This window comes from Pelophylax lessonae, assembly GCF_965119305.1.
Source record: "Pelophylax lessonae genome assembly, chromosome: 10".
NCBI classification, from domain to species: domain Eukaryota; kingdom Metazoa; phylum Chordata; class Amphibia; order Anura; family Ranidae; genus Pelophylax; species Pelophylax lessonae.
The window spans coordinates 24,580,897-24,597,095 of record NC_138777.1 but is presented as its reverse complement, the minus strand read 5'-3'; the positions used below and the strand labels follow the sequence as shown (position 1 = coordinate 24,597,095).

At 45.1% G+C, this 16,199-nt stretch overlaps 1 protein-coding gene across 1 annotated transcript in view; it reads left to right on the top strand.

Annotated features, from left to right (window-relative positions):
• The window catches only part of SYT13 (synaptotagmin 13), a 68,756-nt gene that overhangs the window by 23,209 nt on the left and 29,348 nt on the right, over window positions 1–16,199 (top strand). Inside the window, 1 exon segment of the mRNA XM_082270589.1 lies at window positions 14,309–14,510. Within this exon segment, the coding sequence (XP_082126715.1) occupies window positions 14,309–14,510 (202 nt within the window).

Here is a 16,199-nt window from a genome sequence, read left to right as displayed (position 1 = left end):
ATGGGATTCAAAATAATCAAAATTATGCCTCAGCCTTAGAAGAAAAAAACAGAGAAGGGGGAAGGGGAGGAAAAAATTTTTTTTTTTTTTTTTTTTTACCAATTAGACAGAAAACAGTTCAGATCCAATTCTATATTGAGACCCCGGGGCTGTAAGGTCCCGAGGCGATGAATCCATTGCGTTTCATTTTTAGAGATTGCTCTCTTTAGATTACCCCCCCTCCAATGGGGTTCAACCCTATCTATACCACAAAATGCTAACCCTCTGGGATCACTATTGTGGACCAATCTGAAATGATTGGATACGCTGTGGTGACGAAATCCCTTTTTGATGTTAGTCACATGCTCCCGCAATCTTACTCTGAGTTCTCTCGTTGTTCTACCCACGTACTGTAGCCCACATGGGCACGTCAACAGATACGTTACATGGGTAGATGAACACGTGATAAACTTGTCTATGGTATACTGTTTCCCATCGACAAGGGACCTAAATTCGGAGGTTTTGCGTTTCCTATGCCTCGAAGTTTTACATATTGCACATCTTCCACAGCTAAAATAACCGACTTGATCTAAAAATGTACATGTTTTAACTGGAGGGTTTACCACATTATGCGCCAGTTTCAATCTTAAAGTGCTTGGTTTAGTATAGACGAATTTAGGCCTTGAAGGTAAAATCGTTTTTAAAATGTCGTCCTTTAAAAGCAATGGCCAATGTTTTTTTATAATGTGTTCTACTTGTTTATATTGCCTAGTAAAACCTGTCATAAAAGCCAAACCGTAGTTGTTAGAATGATTTGAATCTTTTGTTTTATCCTTCAACAGCTCTTTCCTATCAATCCTCCTGATGTTTTCTTTGGTGTTGATGAGTTCCCTGGAATTGTAACCTTTTTCTTCAAATCTTTTTATTAACAAATTGGCTTGCTGATCGTAGTCTTCTTCCCGGTCACAGTTCCGTCTTACTCTGAGCAGTTGGCTCTTAGGCACAGAGCTAAGCCACTTGGGGTGATGGCAACTCCCCGTTGGAATATAACCATTTCTATCAACATCTTTGAAATAGGTCCGTGTAAAAAGTTTTCCTTCAAATTTAAAAATTTCCAGATCTAAAAAGTGGATGGATTGGTTTCCTATATTTTCAGAGAAGGAAATGCCATATTTATTTCTTCCCATGGACTCCAAGAAAGCCCTGAGAGAGTCATGGTTCCCATTCCACACCATAATTATATCGTCTATATATCTGTAGTAGAGTTTCAGATGAGCTGATTGACTTTTAAGGATGGTCTCTTCTTCCCACTTCCTCATAAAGATGTTGGCTATGGATGGCGCATACTTTGCCCCCATAGCCACACCCCTTTTTTGCCTGTAGAATTTCTTATTGTGCCAGAAGAAGTTGTGGCTCATGGCTAAATCAAGGGCCTGGAGCAAGAATTCTTTCTGTTTTTTCTTTATCTGGGTTGTATCAAGGACCCATTTGGCAGCCTCCAATGCATGTGTTTGCTGTATATTCGTGTACAGTGAGTTCACGTCTACACTCACAAGCAAATCATCTTCTTCAATTTCCAAACCATTGAGGATCCCCATTAAGTGTTTGCTGTCCCTCAAGTAGGCCTTCCCTTGCTGGGCCAACGGTTGGAAAAAACAATCCAGATATTCACCTACCCGGGAGAACAAGGAGTCAACTCCGCTTACTATAGGTCTCCCAGGGGGTTTTTTATTGTCTTTGTGAATTTTTGGGAGCTGGTATATAACCGGAACCCTCGGTGCATCTGGTATTAAATATCTACTTTCTCTCTTGTTTAAAATCTCATCTTTAGTGGCTTTCTTGATCAGTTTTGTTAATTTGGCTTTGTAGAGGTTACTAGGATTCCTTCTTAACTCTTCATATGTTTCTGTATCATTAACCAACCTATCTAGTTCGTCTAGATAATCTTGTTTATTTAAAACCACCAAACCTCCTCCTTTGTCAGCAGGCCTGATTACTATATTTTTCTTGTTCTCAAGTAATTTCAGGCCTTTCTCTACATCTCTCTTTCTTCTGGAGGGGCGGGCTTTTAATTTATCCAAGTCGTTTTCTACTAAAACTTTAAAAACATCTAAAAACTGATTATTTTTGGGCTTGGGGTTAAAAACAGAATTATTTCTTAATTGCGTGTGCGCATATTCTTCCGATCTTGTGTCTCCCTTAGGAGGATTCTTTGCATAATGCTTTTTAATGTTGATCTTACGAATAAATTTTTGGAGGTCAATAAAAGTGTCAAACTTGTTGATATTTTTATCTGGCGCAAATTTAAGACCTAATGCTAAAACCTGTAATTCCTCGTTGGTAAAAGTGACATCGCTTAAATTAAAAATTCCTTCTGTTAATTTTCTCTTTTCCTTTTTCCTCTTCCCTCCTCTGCATCCTCTGGTCTTTCGTTTTGAACCCCTCTCTCTTGTGCATACGGGGGTTCGGTGGGGAACCAAGGTCTCCAATCTTCCCTCTGTTCCTGTTGGTAATAGTTGTTGGAATTCCCCCTTCCTCTGGGGTTGAATCCTCCTCTTCCTCTCCAAGGGGGTCTCCCTGATCCCCTCCTGTGAAAATCCCCTCTTGGATAATTAGTTTGGTGTGGGCCTTGATATTGTCCTCTTCCTCCTCTGTATCCACCATTTTGATACCCCCGTGCACCTCCTCGTGGGCCCCTGAGATGGTATCCCTGGTTGTGTCCAGGTTGGTGGTATTGTTGCACCTGTTCGTTTCTCAGGGGCTCAAATCTATTGGATGTGGGGATCTCATATTGGGGAGTATAGGATTGTGATCTACCCCTTGATCTTCCCCGAGGGGCAGATCTAGAATCCCCCCCGTTGTTTCTCCCATTATTTCCAGGGGTCGCATTATTCATAGGTGTCTGGAATGGGGTAAAATTAGGGAAGGGGTGTTCCCTCTCAATGGAGGATGCTCTGGAGTTGTCTTCTTGCATTATAGTTTCCTCTTGCCATTTATAAACCTTATTTGTTTTATAATCATTTGTATCTCTAAGGAATTTTTTCATCTTTTTCTTTTGTGTATCCCTGTCTACTTTATCTGCAAAATCTTGCAACTGCTTCATTTTTTCTTTATATTCAGCATTGTCATCAAGATCTACAAATTTTGCCTTAATAGCATTGATGTTGGCCTCTAGGTTTTTTAATTTTTTCTCTTTCCTGGAGATGAGCAGTTCAAGTAATTTCTTTTCGGTGTACCGAAAGAAATCAAACCACTCATCTTCCAGCGCCTTATCGGTTAGACCATCATTAGGGGCTACATCCCATCTTAGACGTCTGGGTGTCATCCCATCTTTGATGTATTTACTGAGGGTAAAGATATCCCACCACGCTCTTATTTGTTTATCAATAAAACCTCTCAAATGTTTAAAATCTTGGTTAAGATTAAAACCAACATTAGATTGTGAAAAAAATTCATCCGCATCCAGCTTTCTTTGGCTCATAAAATTAAAAACATCCATAGCCGCAGAGTACAATTCCCGAGGGAATAAAACGTGTAAAACAATAACTTATTTTCCGCGCTGTGATGTATATTTTGGTGAAAAAATAAAAACAATGTATAAAACCTGAAGCTGCTGCTCACTAGGTAAAATACCAGAAAAAACTAAAAACATAAATAGACAGCGCTAACAGGTGACAAAATGTAAAATGAATTATAAATATATATAAATGTGCTACAATAATTAATTGGTGCCCTAAAACATTGATGCTCTAAAAAATTGATACAACCAAAAAGTGTATTTATAAACAATACATATATAATAAATAATAAAGTGCTATGTTTAAGTGTCCATAATATAACCATTAAGGTGCAAAGTGATTTGTTAAGGTGCAGTCCAATAAATGCTTCTTCAACAGAAAACTAAAGTGCCAAACAGGTGCTCGAATCCATAAAAGTGCCCAAGTGCTCTTCAGGAAAAAGGCCCCCAATGGGGATGCACTGCATGTTTTCTTTGGTGTTGATGAGTTCCTTGGAATTGTAACCTTTTTCTTCAAATCTTTTTATTAACAAATTGGCTTGCTGATCGTAGTCTTCTTCCCGGTCACAGTTCCGTCTTACTCTGAGCAGTTGGCTCTTAGGCACAGAGCTAAGCCACTTGGGGTGATGGCAACTCCCCGTTGGAATATAACCATTTCTATCAACATCTTTGAAATAGGTCCGTGTAAAAAGTTTTCCTTCAAATTTAAAAATTTCCAGATCTAAAAAGTGGATGGATTGGTTTCCTATATTTTCAGAGAAGGAAATGCCATATTTATTTCTTCCCATGGACTCCAAGAAAGCCCTGAGAGAGTCATGGTTCCCATTCCACACCATAATTATATCGTCTATATATCTGTAGTAGAGTTTCAGATGAGCTGATTGACTTTTAAGGATGGTCTCTTCTTCCCACTTCCTCATAAAGATGTTGGCTATGGATGGCGCATACTTTGCCCCCATAGCCACACCCCTTTTTTGCCTGTAGAATTTCTTATTGTGCCAGAAGAAGTTGTGGCTCATGGCTAAATCAAGGGCCTGGAGCAAGAATTCTTTCTGTTTTTTCTTTATCTGGGTTGTATCAAGGACCCATTTGGCAGCCTCCAATGCATGTGTTTGCTGTATATTCGTGTACAGTGAGTTCACGTCTACACTCACAAGCAAATCATCTTCTTCAATTTCCAAACCATTGAGGATCCCCATTAAGTGTTTACTGTCCCTCAAGTAGGCCTTCCCTTGCTGGGCCAACGGTTGGAAAAAACAATCCAGATATTCACCTACGCGTCGACGCACTTCCGGGCAGCGGAGCTTTTGCAGCGTCATTTCCTGTTAACCACCGTGGAACGCACGCCGGCAGCGACACGGAAATTGGAGGATTGACTGTGCTAGGCTGCTTAATGCTGTTTATTGCCGATTTTTTAAAAGATACTTTGTGAGTATTATTCTTACCATTCTGTTTTAAATAAATACTACGGGCTTCACTATGTATGGCTTCTCTCTTTATATTTGAAACACACATGGGAGAGAGAGAGGAGACGAATTATTAAGGAGCCAGGCTATGAGGTGCATGTCATCCATCCATCCGTTTGAGGGATATCTCATATGCTAGGGTAGCTGCATTGATCCTGTGATCCGATCAAGGAACATTATACATGTTCAAGGCTCATTTTTACCCAAAATCTGGTGAGTGCATCCCCATTGGGGGCCTTTTTCCTGAAGAGCACTTGGGCACTTTTATGGATTCGAGCACCTGTTTGGCACTTTAGTTTTCTGTTGAAGAAGCATTTATTGGACTGCACCTTAACAAATCACTTTGCACCTTAATGGTTATATTATGGACACTTAAACATAGCACTTTATTATTTATTATATATGTATTGTTTATAAATACACTTTTTGGTTGTATCAATTTTTTAGAGCATCAATGTTTTAGGGCACCAATTAATTATTGTAGCACATTTATATATATTTATAATTCATTTTACATTTTGTCACCTGTTAGCGCTGTCTATTTATGTTTTTAGTTTTTAATCGCATATATGTGAACCGGGACTTAAAACGGAGCTCCAGAGCCCCCCCCCCCTCCTCCAAAAATTCAAAGTCAGTAGCCGGTCCCCTACTGTGCATGCGCAAATCGCACTAAGCTTTGTGAATTGCCCAGCGCTGGAGGAAGGAGGAGGACGGCCGAACTTCCAGAGGTCCTAACAAAAGGAAGGAATCTGCAACAAAGTTTGTAAAGTCCCTGTAATGTACATACGTAGATCGCACATCTCATTTACTCAAATGTAAAGTTATAAACTTGGAGGTAAGGAATATGCATGCATGCATCATACATACTAGGGGGAGTCAATGGTGGAGAGGGATCTGGGTGTTCTGGTAGATCATAAGCTTAATAATAGCATGCAATGCCAAGCTGCGGTTTCCAAAGCGAGCAAAGTCCTTTCTTGGATTAAGAGTAGTGATCGACCGATATCGGTTTTTCGTTGCCGATACCGATACCAATATTTTGGCCATAGCATATCGGCATTGGCCGATATTGGCCGATATTTTCGTACATTTAAAATTCCTATTTTTATTTTATTTTTACTTGACAGGTACTCCTTGTAGAGGGATCTGGGGGTCTAAAAGGCCCCAAACCCCTCCTCTGCACTTAAAAGCATTCAAAACGCTAAGATTGGCTGTTTTGAATGCTGTAATTTTTTTGAATCTGGCGCCGAGTAGAGATGTCATGACAACAACAAAAAATTTTATATAAATATAAAATTTAGAAAATATTATACTGTATATCATATATACTGTTATCTTTTTCCATAACTCACCACCGGACCGGTCCACCAAACACCCGATGTCTGTCCTCAGTCCTCCTGTCACTCCTGTGTCTGCCATACCCACTGCCTTATAAAATCCAGCCTGCCCTGCGTGAGATGGAGTGCGCTGATGTCTGACATCATTGCGCACACCAGTCACGCAAGGGACGTTCCCCGGAGGAGAGGCTCCGCCTTCTCATACTCATCAGTTTGCACTACGGGCGGCAATATGAGATGGGGAAATGCTGCCGGTAACGTACCGCAAACTGATGACACACAAAACTGCTGGAAAAAAAATCTTGGGAGTCAATTTGCTGCCCCTCTCCAAGTGCTGTCTGGGTCCAATAGACCCAGCGGGACCCATGGTAGGGCCTCCACTGTATCTTGTAAACTCGGCTTTGTCTCGTGTATTTGCATTGTTTTTAATATGCACTTACTTATGTGTAGCACCCTACAAATAGGTGCTAGGTAAAATGTATAGTGGGCCTTGTCTGCCTAACAGCAGGGCTGTGATTTATTTAGTTAGGGTGTCAGGGCTTCCAGATGTGCCTGCTGAGGGGAGAAGTATCCCAACTGGCTCCTGTGAGAGGCTTCTCATAGGGCAGTGGAGGAAACCCAATCAGGGGACACATCCCAGCTTGTAACTACCCCAGAAGGCAGATTAGGCTGCAAAGGATTCTGGAAGTGGGTATAAGTTTGGGGGGAAGTGGGTGGCACGATGTCTTTAGCGGGAGAAGAGTCCCAGGAAGGAGAGTGCGGCTGTCTCTCCTCCTGTGAGGAAGGCGGATGTCTCGGGGTGCCGTCTGAGTGTCCAGAGAGTGCTGAGTTGAGCTGAGGGGATCCGGTGTGCCGAGAGCCTGCGGAGAGAGAGAGGGGTCCGGTCCCAGGAAAGCCTACACAGGTTGTGAGTACTGAGGATTGCCCCTGGGGGTCTGTCTGAAGTTAGAGGGGACCACTCCCGAAGAGGTTCTGGGATCGAGTGTCAGCTGTAAAGGGGGTACCTAGGTTGAGGACCCTGAAGCTACAGAGGGGGTACATAGTCAGTGGACCCTGAAGAGTTCAAGGACAAAATGGGCACCTATAGTTTGGGCCCTGAATGGTATAGAGCGTGCCAGTTAAAGTGACAGCTATACAGAGTTCTACTATATACTTCCTCCAGCTGTGCCAGGCAGGGGAAAGTATTCAGTGACTTTCATAGTACAACAGTGTCAGGAGTTCTATAGTTCTCAGTCTTGAATCTTCTGGACTAGAAGTGGAGGATTCAGCACTTCTTTTGTTCTACAGAGCGTTCCCAGTGTCAGTGAGTGTTGGCTGGCGCCGGCTGGCGTCAAGGAAGCGCCAAAGGGCATTTCAGAAGTTAAGTCCCAATTGTAAATAGTAAAGCCTCAAGGAGTATCCCACTCATTCCCTTCTCCCATCCCCTAATTACAAAAAAAAACCACAAACAAAGATGCCGGAGTTGTCGCTGCTTCAGTTGTCACACCTGGGGACTCAGCTCACATGGGCTGGAGAGGATTCCGGTACTAATGGCAGACCCACATCAGGCCATAGGCCTGGAAACCTTGCTACATATGATATTCTATTTTAGGGCCATTTTGGCTTTTTTGTTACGAATAAAGTTTATATAATTTTTATTTTACTGTTATTCCTTCTTTTTCCTTTTCTTGTTTTACTTTGGGTATGGTATAGTCCCATTTTTTCCCCATGTGATCCCACTATGGATCTTTTATTTTCCGTTTGGGATAGATAAACCTTCATGTGTCCTTTTCAGCATTGTGGAACTTGAGCTGATTTGTCCATCTATCACAGTCATGTCACAGTCATGTTTTAACCACTTGCCGACTGCCTAACGTCTATCTACGTCGGCAGTCAGTCCCTCACAGGCAAAGTGACGTAGATCTACGTCGCTAGCCTGTGAGGCTCTAGGGAGCGAGCGCGCGCCGCCAGAGGCTCGCTCATGGACCCACCCACGCATGTGAGCGGCAGACCCGATGTCCGCCGCTCACTCGCGATCGTCCGTTCCCCCGGGAGAAAGGCAGGCGGCTAATGTAAACACAGCCGCCTGTCATTCTCCGCTGTGTAACAGCAGAGATCATACGGTCCTGCTATGTAGGACCGTAGATCTCTGCTGTTACATGAAAAGCCACATCCAATCACAGTTAGAAGCACGCCCCTAGGGACACACTTAACCCCTCCTTCTCAAATAAAGTTAACCCCTTCCCTGCCAGTGTCATTTTTACAGTAACAGTGCATATATATAGCACTGATTACTGTAGTAATGTCACTGGTACCCCCAAAAGTGTCAAAAATGTAAGTCAAGGGTCCGATCTGTCCGCCGCAATGTTGCAGTCCCACAAAAAAAATCGCAGATCGCCGCCATTACTCGTTAAAAAAAAAAAACAATAAAAATGACAGAAATCTTTCCCTTAGTTAGTAAACGCAATAACTTTTGCGCAAACCAATCAAAATACGCTTTTTGCAATTTTTTTTTACCAAACATATGTAGCAGAAAACAAATTGGCCGAAAATGTTAAAAAATTTTGATTTTTACATTTTTTTGGGGGGGAATTTCATATAAAAAAATGTGAAAAATATTGTTATTTTTGCAAAATTGTCGCTGTTTTTTTGTTTATAGCGCATGATCAAAAAATCGCAGAGGTGATCAAATACCACCAAAATAAAGCTCTGTTTGTGGGGAAAAAAGGACGCCAATTTAATTTGGGTACAGCGTCGCACGACCGCGCAATTGTCGGTTAAAGTCACGCAGTGCCGAATCGCAAAATAGGACCTGGTCAGGAAGGGGGAAAAATCTTCCGGGGCTTAAGTGGTTAATTCACGGGAAAAAAAAAACAGAATTCTAGAAGACATAAACGAAAGAAAAAAAGAATATTTGTTGTATAGGATACATGACCTACTTCCTCAGATTCACAGAGCCGGAAATTTTCAGGAGGGTCCTAGAGGCTCATAATGGTTCAGCGTTATTGCTGTAAAAGCTTGTACACAGCGGGTCCTGCAAAACTCTTCTCGCTGCCGAGCAGTTACCAAGCAACATATTCATTGAAGAGGAAAAAAGACTTGACAGTCTGGAAGCTCTAAATAGGTTCAGACAGCAGCAGAGATCCCGGGTGATCCCTGGGTGACGGGAGCTATTACAGGAAAGTCACGCTTCTCATCTATCTCAATGGTGCTGTCCTCACTTGTCACCTACAAAGCAGAGCTTGTTGACGGCTAATTACTGGAAACCCAACCAACATTGGATTTATTAGAAGCATACCAAGGTAATCCCGCTTAATAGAGACAAACCTAGTGCCCCACTCTAGGCAGAATGCCTAAGGTTGTATGCTTGTTAGGTCTAGAGCAGAGGTCTCCAAACTTTCTAAACAGGAGGCCAGCTTACAGTCCTTCAAACTTTAGGGTGGCCAGACTGTGGCCTTTGGGAGTAGAAAAAGTCCAGACATCAGAGGGAAAAAACAATGTCCCATCTTTGGTGTCAGTGGGAGGCATTGTACCCCATCGTTGGTGTCAGTGGGAGGCATTGTACCCCATCGTTGGTGTCAGTGGGAGGCATTGTACCCCATCGTTGGTGCCAGTGGGAGGCATTGTACCCCATTGTTGGTGTCAGTGGGAGGCATTGTACCCCATCCTTGGTGTCAGTGGAAGGCATTGTACCCCATCATTGGTGTCAGTGGAAGGCATTGTAACCCATCATTGGTGTCAGTGGGAGGCATTGTAACCCATCATTGCTGTCAGTGGGAGGCATTGTACCCCATCGTTGGTGTCAGTGGAAGGCATTGTACCCTATCATTGCTGTCAGTGGGAGGCATTGTACCCCATCATTGGTGTCAGTGGGAGGCATTGTAACCCATCGGTGTCAGTGGGAGGCATTGTACCCCATCGTTGGTGCCAGTGGGAGGCATTGTACCCCATTTTTGGTGCCAGGGGGAGGCATTTACCCCATCATTGCTGTCAGTGGGAGGCATTGTACCCCATCGTTGGTGTCAGTGGGAGGCATTGTACCCCATCGTTGGTGTCAGTGGAAGGCATTGTACCCCATCGTTGGTGTCAGTGGGAAGCATTGTACCCCATCGTTGGTGCCAGTAGGAGGCATTGTACCCCATCGTTGGTGTCAGTGGGAGGTATTGTACCCCATCGTTGGTGTCAGTGGGAGGCATTGTACCCCATTGTTGATGCCAGTGGGAGGCATTGTACCCCATCGTTGGTGTCAGTGGGAGGCATTGTACCCCATCGTTGGTGTCAGTGGGAGGCATTGTACCCCATTGTTGGTGCCAGTGGAAGGTATTGTAGCCCCATTGTTGGTGCCAGTGGGAGGCATTGTACCCCATCGTTGGTGTCAGTGGAAGGCATTGTACGCCATCATTGCTGTCAGTGGGAGGCATTGTACCCCATCGTTGGTGTCAGTGGAAGGCATTGTACCCCATCATTGGTGCCAGTGGGAGGCATTGTACCCCATCGTTGGTGTCAGTGGGAGGCATTGTACCCCATCGTTAGTGCCAGTGGGAGGCATTGTACCCCATTGTTGGTGTCAGTGGGAGGCATTGTACCCCATCGTTAGTGCCAGTGGGAGGCATTGTACCCCATTGTTGGTGTCAGTGGGAGGTATTGTACCCCATCGTTGGTGTCAGTGGGAGGAATTGTGCCACATTTTTGATGTCATTGGGCCCAATTGTTGATTTCATTCGGAGGAATTGCCTCATGGTTGGTGTTGTTGTGAGGAATTATGTCCCCTCACTGGTCCCAGTGGGGGGGGAATTATGCCCCATTGTTGGTATAAGTGGATGAAACAGTGCCCCAAGGGCCAGACAAAAGCATGCAAAGGGCCCACTGAGTGTGGATAAGCTGTAATACTTGCCTTATTCCATGCTCTGGCATGCTTCCTCCATTTGTCAGTGGGAGGCATTGTACCCCATTGTTGATGTCAGTGGGAGGCATTGTACACCATCGTTGGTGTCAGTGGAAGGCATTGTACCCCATCATTGGTGTCAGTGGGAGGCATTGTACCCCATCATTGGTGTCAGTGGGAGGCATTGTACCCCATCGTTGGTGTCAGTGGGAGGCATTGTACCCCATCCAATGGTGTATTTTGGTTTTGTGCTGCCCTAGGCAAGACTACAATCGGGTGCACTCCCCTTCCGACTCCTATGTAAATTTGCCCGACTCCTTCCTTTTTAAGGGATGTAACTCCGTCAAAAATTGAAGGACTCCAAGTCCTAGCATGAACCCCTGAGATCTCATGGGGGAGGCATTGTACCCCATCATTGCTGTCAGTGGGAGGCATTGTACCCCATCGTTGGTGTCAGTGGGAGGCATTGTACCCCATTGTTGGTGCCAGTGGAAGGCATTGTACCCCATTGTTGGTGCCAGTGGAAGGCATTGTACCCCATCGTTGGTGTCAGTGGGAGGCATTGTACCCCATCGTTGGTGTCAGTGGAAGGCATTGTACCCCATCATTGGTGTCAGTGGGAGGCATTGTACCCCATTGTTGGTGTCAGTGGGAGGCATTGTACCCCATCGTTGGTGTCAGTGGAAGGCATTGTACCCCATCGTTGGTGTCAGTGGGAGGCATTGTACCCCATTGTTGTTGTCAGTGGAAGGCATTGTACCCCATCGTTGGTGTCAGTGGGAGGCATTGTACCCCATCGTTGGTGTCAGTGGGAGGAATTGTGCCACATTATTGGTGTCATTGGGCCCAATTGTTGGTTTCATTCGGAGGAATTGCCCCATGGTTGGTGTCGTTGTGAGGAATTGTGTCCCCTCACTGGTCCCAGTGGGGGGGGGGGGGAATTATAACCAATTGTTGGTATCAGTGGATGAAACAGTGCCCCAAGGTCCCGAGAAAAGCATGCAAAGGGCCCACTTAGTGTGGATAAGCTGTAATACTTGCCTTATTCCATGCTCTGGCAGGCTTCCTCCATTCTGTATATGCAGTAAAGCATGCTTATTATACTCACAGTGGAACCTAAGAGGTTAATCCTCCGCATTGTGTAAAAAGGCTGTTTGCTCCTGTCTTCTCTGATCCTCCCCTTCTTCCGCAGTCCCCAATACATCTTCTGATAGTACAGAGCCTTGAGGGCACTCTGCACATGCTCAGTTTGGTGTGTATTGCTAAAGAGTTTTTTTTTTTTTCTTGAGGGGGTGCATGTGATCGGCACAGGGCCAATCAGCACTGTCCAGACAAAGGAGCAGGGGTCCTGCAGCCTCATAGGACAGTCAGGGGAGAATGAAGACCCCTTATATGAAAACTACTCCTTTAACCAGGCACTGATAGAAGTCACAAGATTGCTATATACTGTACTGCCGATGAGAAAAGTATATACGTCATCAGGTACGGAAAGTGAGGACAGTGACGATTCTGATGTCTCTTTCTGGCACATAGCTTGTGGAATTTTGGAAGTATATCAAATGATTCCAACGGAGCGATGTGCCAGAATAAGACATCAGAATCGTCACTTTCTGTATCCGATGACGAATTTTCCCAAGAATCGCTATCGCTCAGTTCTTCAAGTAACTCAGTTTCGCTGTCGCTGTTTTCCAGTTCGTCTAAAAAGCGCTTTTGAGCAAAAAACACTTTTTGGACGCCATGGTCGTTCTCTATTTTCCAGGCACAAAGCACTTGAAAAGCACAGGCAGGGCACTGGAAAAGTCACCAGGTGAAATCCTGAGGTGAAATGGGATGATACAGTGTAACCCGTTAGGATCACAGATTTGTATTATGTCATTTGGTGTATTTACATTTTTGAATTTGCCGCCGGTTTCAACCCCCTGCGTCGCAACGCTCGCAGGGAAGGGAACCGGAGGACAGGTGCCGGCATCGGCCGAGCACACAGCGGGAGGACGGCAGGGGAGGATGGCAGGGGAGGACAGTGAGAGGACCACGGGAGGACGGTGGGGGAGGATGGCAGGGAGGACGGCGGGGAGGACGGCGGGGCAGGACGGCGAGGGAGGACGGTGAGGGAGGACGGTGAGGGAGGACGGCGGGGAGGACGGCAGGGATGACAGTGGGGAGGATGACGGGGAGGACGGCAGGAGGACAGTGGGGGGACCATGGGAGGACGGCGGGGGAGGACGGCGGGGAGGACGACGGGGAGGACAGCGGGGGAGGACGGCTGGGATGACAGTGGGGAGGACGACGGGGAGGACGGCAGGGGAGGACGGCGAGGGAGGACGGCGAGGAAGGACGGCGAGGGAGGATGGAGGGGAGGACGGAGGGGATGACAGTGGGAAGGACGCCGGGGAGGACGACGGGGAGGACGGCAGGGGAGGACGGCGAGGGAGGACGGCGAGGAAGGACGGCGAGGGAGGACTGCGGGGAGGACGGAGGGGATGACAGTGGGGAGGACGCCGGGGAAGACAGCGGGGGATCGCAGGGGAAGGTGAGTAAGATTCTGGGGTAATCCCGAGTGTGGCTCAGGGTTACCGCTTTTGGTACACATTATTAACCCCGAGCCACACTCGGGAATACCTCTAGGGAGGTTAAACCTTTTTAGTAGTAATGCACAAGGTCGGTGTGCCCTTATTGTTGTTGTGTCCCAATACTTTTGACAATATAGTGTATCTACATTGGGTGATAGATACCCAAAACCAGCATGTGCCCTACAAACTGTCATTTCTATAAGGCCCCTTTCACACTTGTGCGACTTGTCCTGCGACTTGAGACTGCAAAGTCGCATGACAAGTTGTACCCCGCGATTTCCAATATTCATATCTGTGCGACTTCAAGTCACGGCAACTCCAAAGTAGTCCCTGTACTACTTTGGTCCGACTTTAATGCGACTTGAGGTCCATAGACCTCAAGATTACACAGGCAGCGCTTCAAGTTGCCCGGCAAAGTTCAAAGTCGCCCGGCAAAGTTGTGTCAAAGTCGCACGACTTTTAGGTCGTACAAGTGAGAAAGGGGCCTTATGGATACAGGGACACTTTTGACTGCATAACGTATTTATTTTTTATCGCAGTGCTTTTTGTATCTAATCTTTCTTCTCCGCTCTTTTTAGATGAATGTTTATAAATGCACGGAGCCGGTCCAGCCCCAGGCAAAGCTCCGCTTCCCACACGTCATCTCCTCCAAGCAGACATCTCCGGAGATCGTTAATTGCAAAGATCGCTCTTTGAAGGCGGCGGGAAGCGATGAGATGGATGCAAATGAGGCTGCAGAAAAGCCGAGTCTAACAACTATTTCAGGAACGCTGATATCAGGTAGAGATCCTTAAAGCGTAACTCCACTTTTATTGAGAAAAAAACATTCCCCTCTGGGTGATCTCTGTACATTGCATGGATTGTAACAAACTTTGTTGCAGATTCCAACCTTTTGTTATTCTGAAGAAATCATTGTTTGTTCCTCTCTGCTGAGTGGGTCTAATGGGAGTGGTTTCATAATTATCTATCAGCTGTGGCAGCTGCAGGGCTCTAATGAGGGAAGCTGCTGGGTCTGCATCCCTTTAGACGTGTTCCTATTGGGAGTATCTCACCAAAAATTACATTTTTGTTGCAGGGGATGCCAGAAATCTGACTTAATGCAGACTTCTGGGAAAATTGGGGAGCCAATCACACAAGCAGGAAATGATGTTTCTGGGGTGTGGTCAGTATACATTCTGTGTACAGAACAGCTCCAGGCGGCCATATTGCATTGCATTTTCAGAAAATTACAGCAGCTGCAGATTGAAAAGGAAAGGTCATTTTTAATAACATTCAATTACAACATGATTTGTGTCAAAATTGTATACACTAAATATTTTTTTTTTATTTGCTAATTTTTTCCAACGAAAGTGGAGTTACCCTTTGACCACTTCTGGACCGGAAGGATTTGTCCCCTTAATGACCAGGCCATTTTTTGCGATTCGGCACTGCATTACTTTAACGATCAATTGCGCAGTCGTGCGACGCTGTACCTAAATACAATTGTTGTACTTTTTTTTACCACAATTAGAGCTTTCTTTTGGTAGTATTTGATCACCTCTGCGATTTTTATTTTTTTGCGCTATAAACAAAAAAAAACAAAAGCAACAATTTTTTTTTTTTTTTCACATTCTGCTATATAACACCCCCCCCCCCCCAAAAAAAAAGTAAAAATCGAATCTTTTCATCATTTTATGCCAATTTGTTTTCTGCTACATTATTTTGGTAAAAAAAAAATCGCAATAAGCATATATGGATTGGTTTGCGCAAAAGTTATCGCGTCTACAAACTAGGGGAAAGATTTATGTAATTTTTATTTATTTAATTATTTATTTTTACTAGTAATGGCGGTGATCTGCGATTTTTAGCGGGGCTGCGACATTGCGGTGGACAGATCGGACCCCTAACTGACATTTTTGACACTTTTGGGGGGACCAGTGACATTACTACAGTAATCAGTACTAAAAATATGCACTGTTACTGTAATAATGACACTGGCAGGGAAGGAGTTAAGCCAGGGGCGATCAAGGGGTTAATTGTTAGCAGGGCCGCTGATAGGGGGGGACCACCAGCCCTCTTGTAGGGGGCCCGAGCGCACAGGGGGGGTCCACACAGAGAGGGGGATTAGTGATGGACAACAAATACAGAAATCTTCCTCCAGCACCTGAATCTGATCTGTCCCTCTCCCTGCTATCAGCTTTTATCTGTTGAGAAAGAGACAGTCATCCCTCACTAATCCCCCTCCCTGTGTGGCCCCCCTCCCAGCACTTATCTCTGCTCAGGAGTTTATTTGTAAATTGTAACTTCGTTTCTCTCTCTCTGTCTCTCTGATCACTGAGCTCCAACCAGCGACCCACTCCCGCTTTGATTGGACACAATGGGAGCCAATCAGCGAGTGCGGTGGACCCGACGATTGTTCGAGGCACAGGCAGAAGGGCGCTCTGCCTATGCAAACAACTTTACTGTTTTCTTATTTTTTCATTCAAAAAA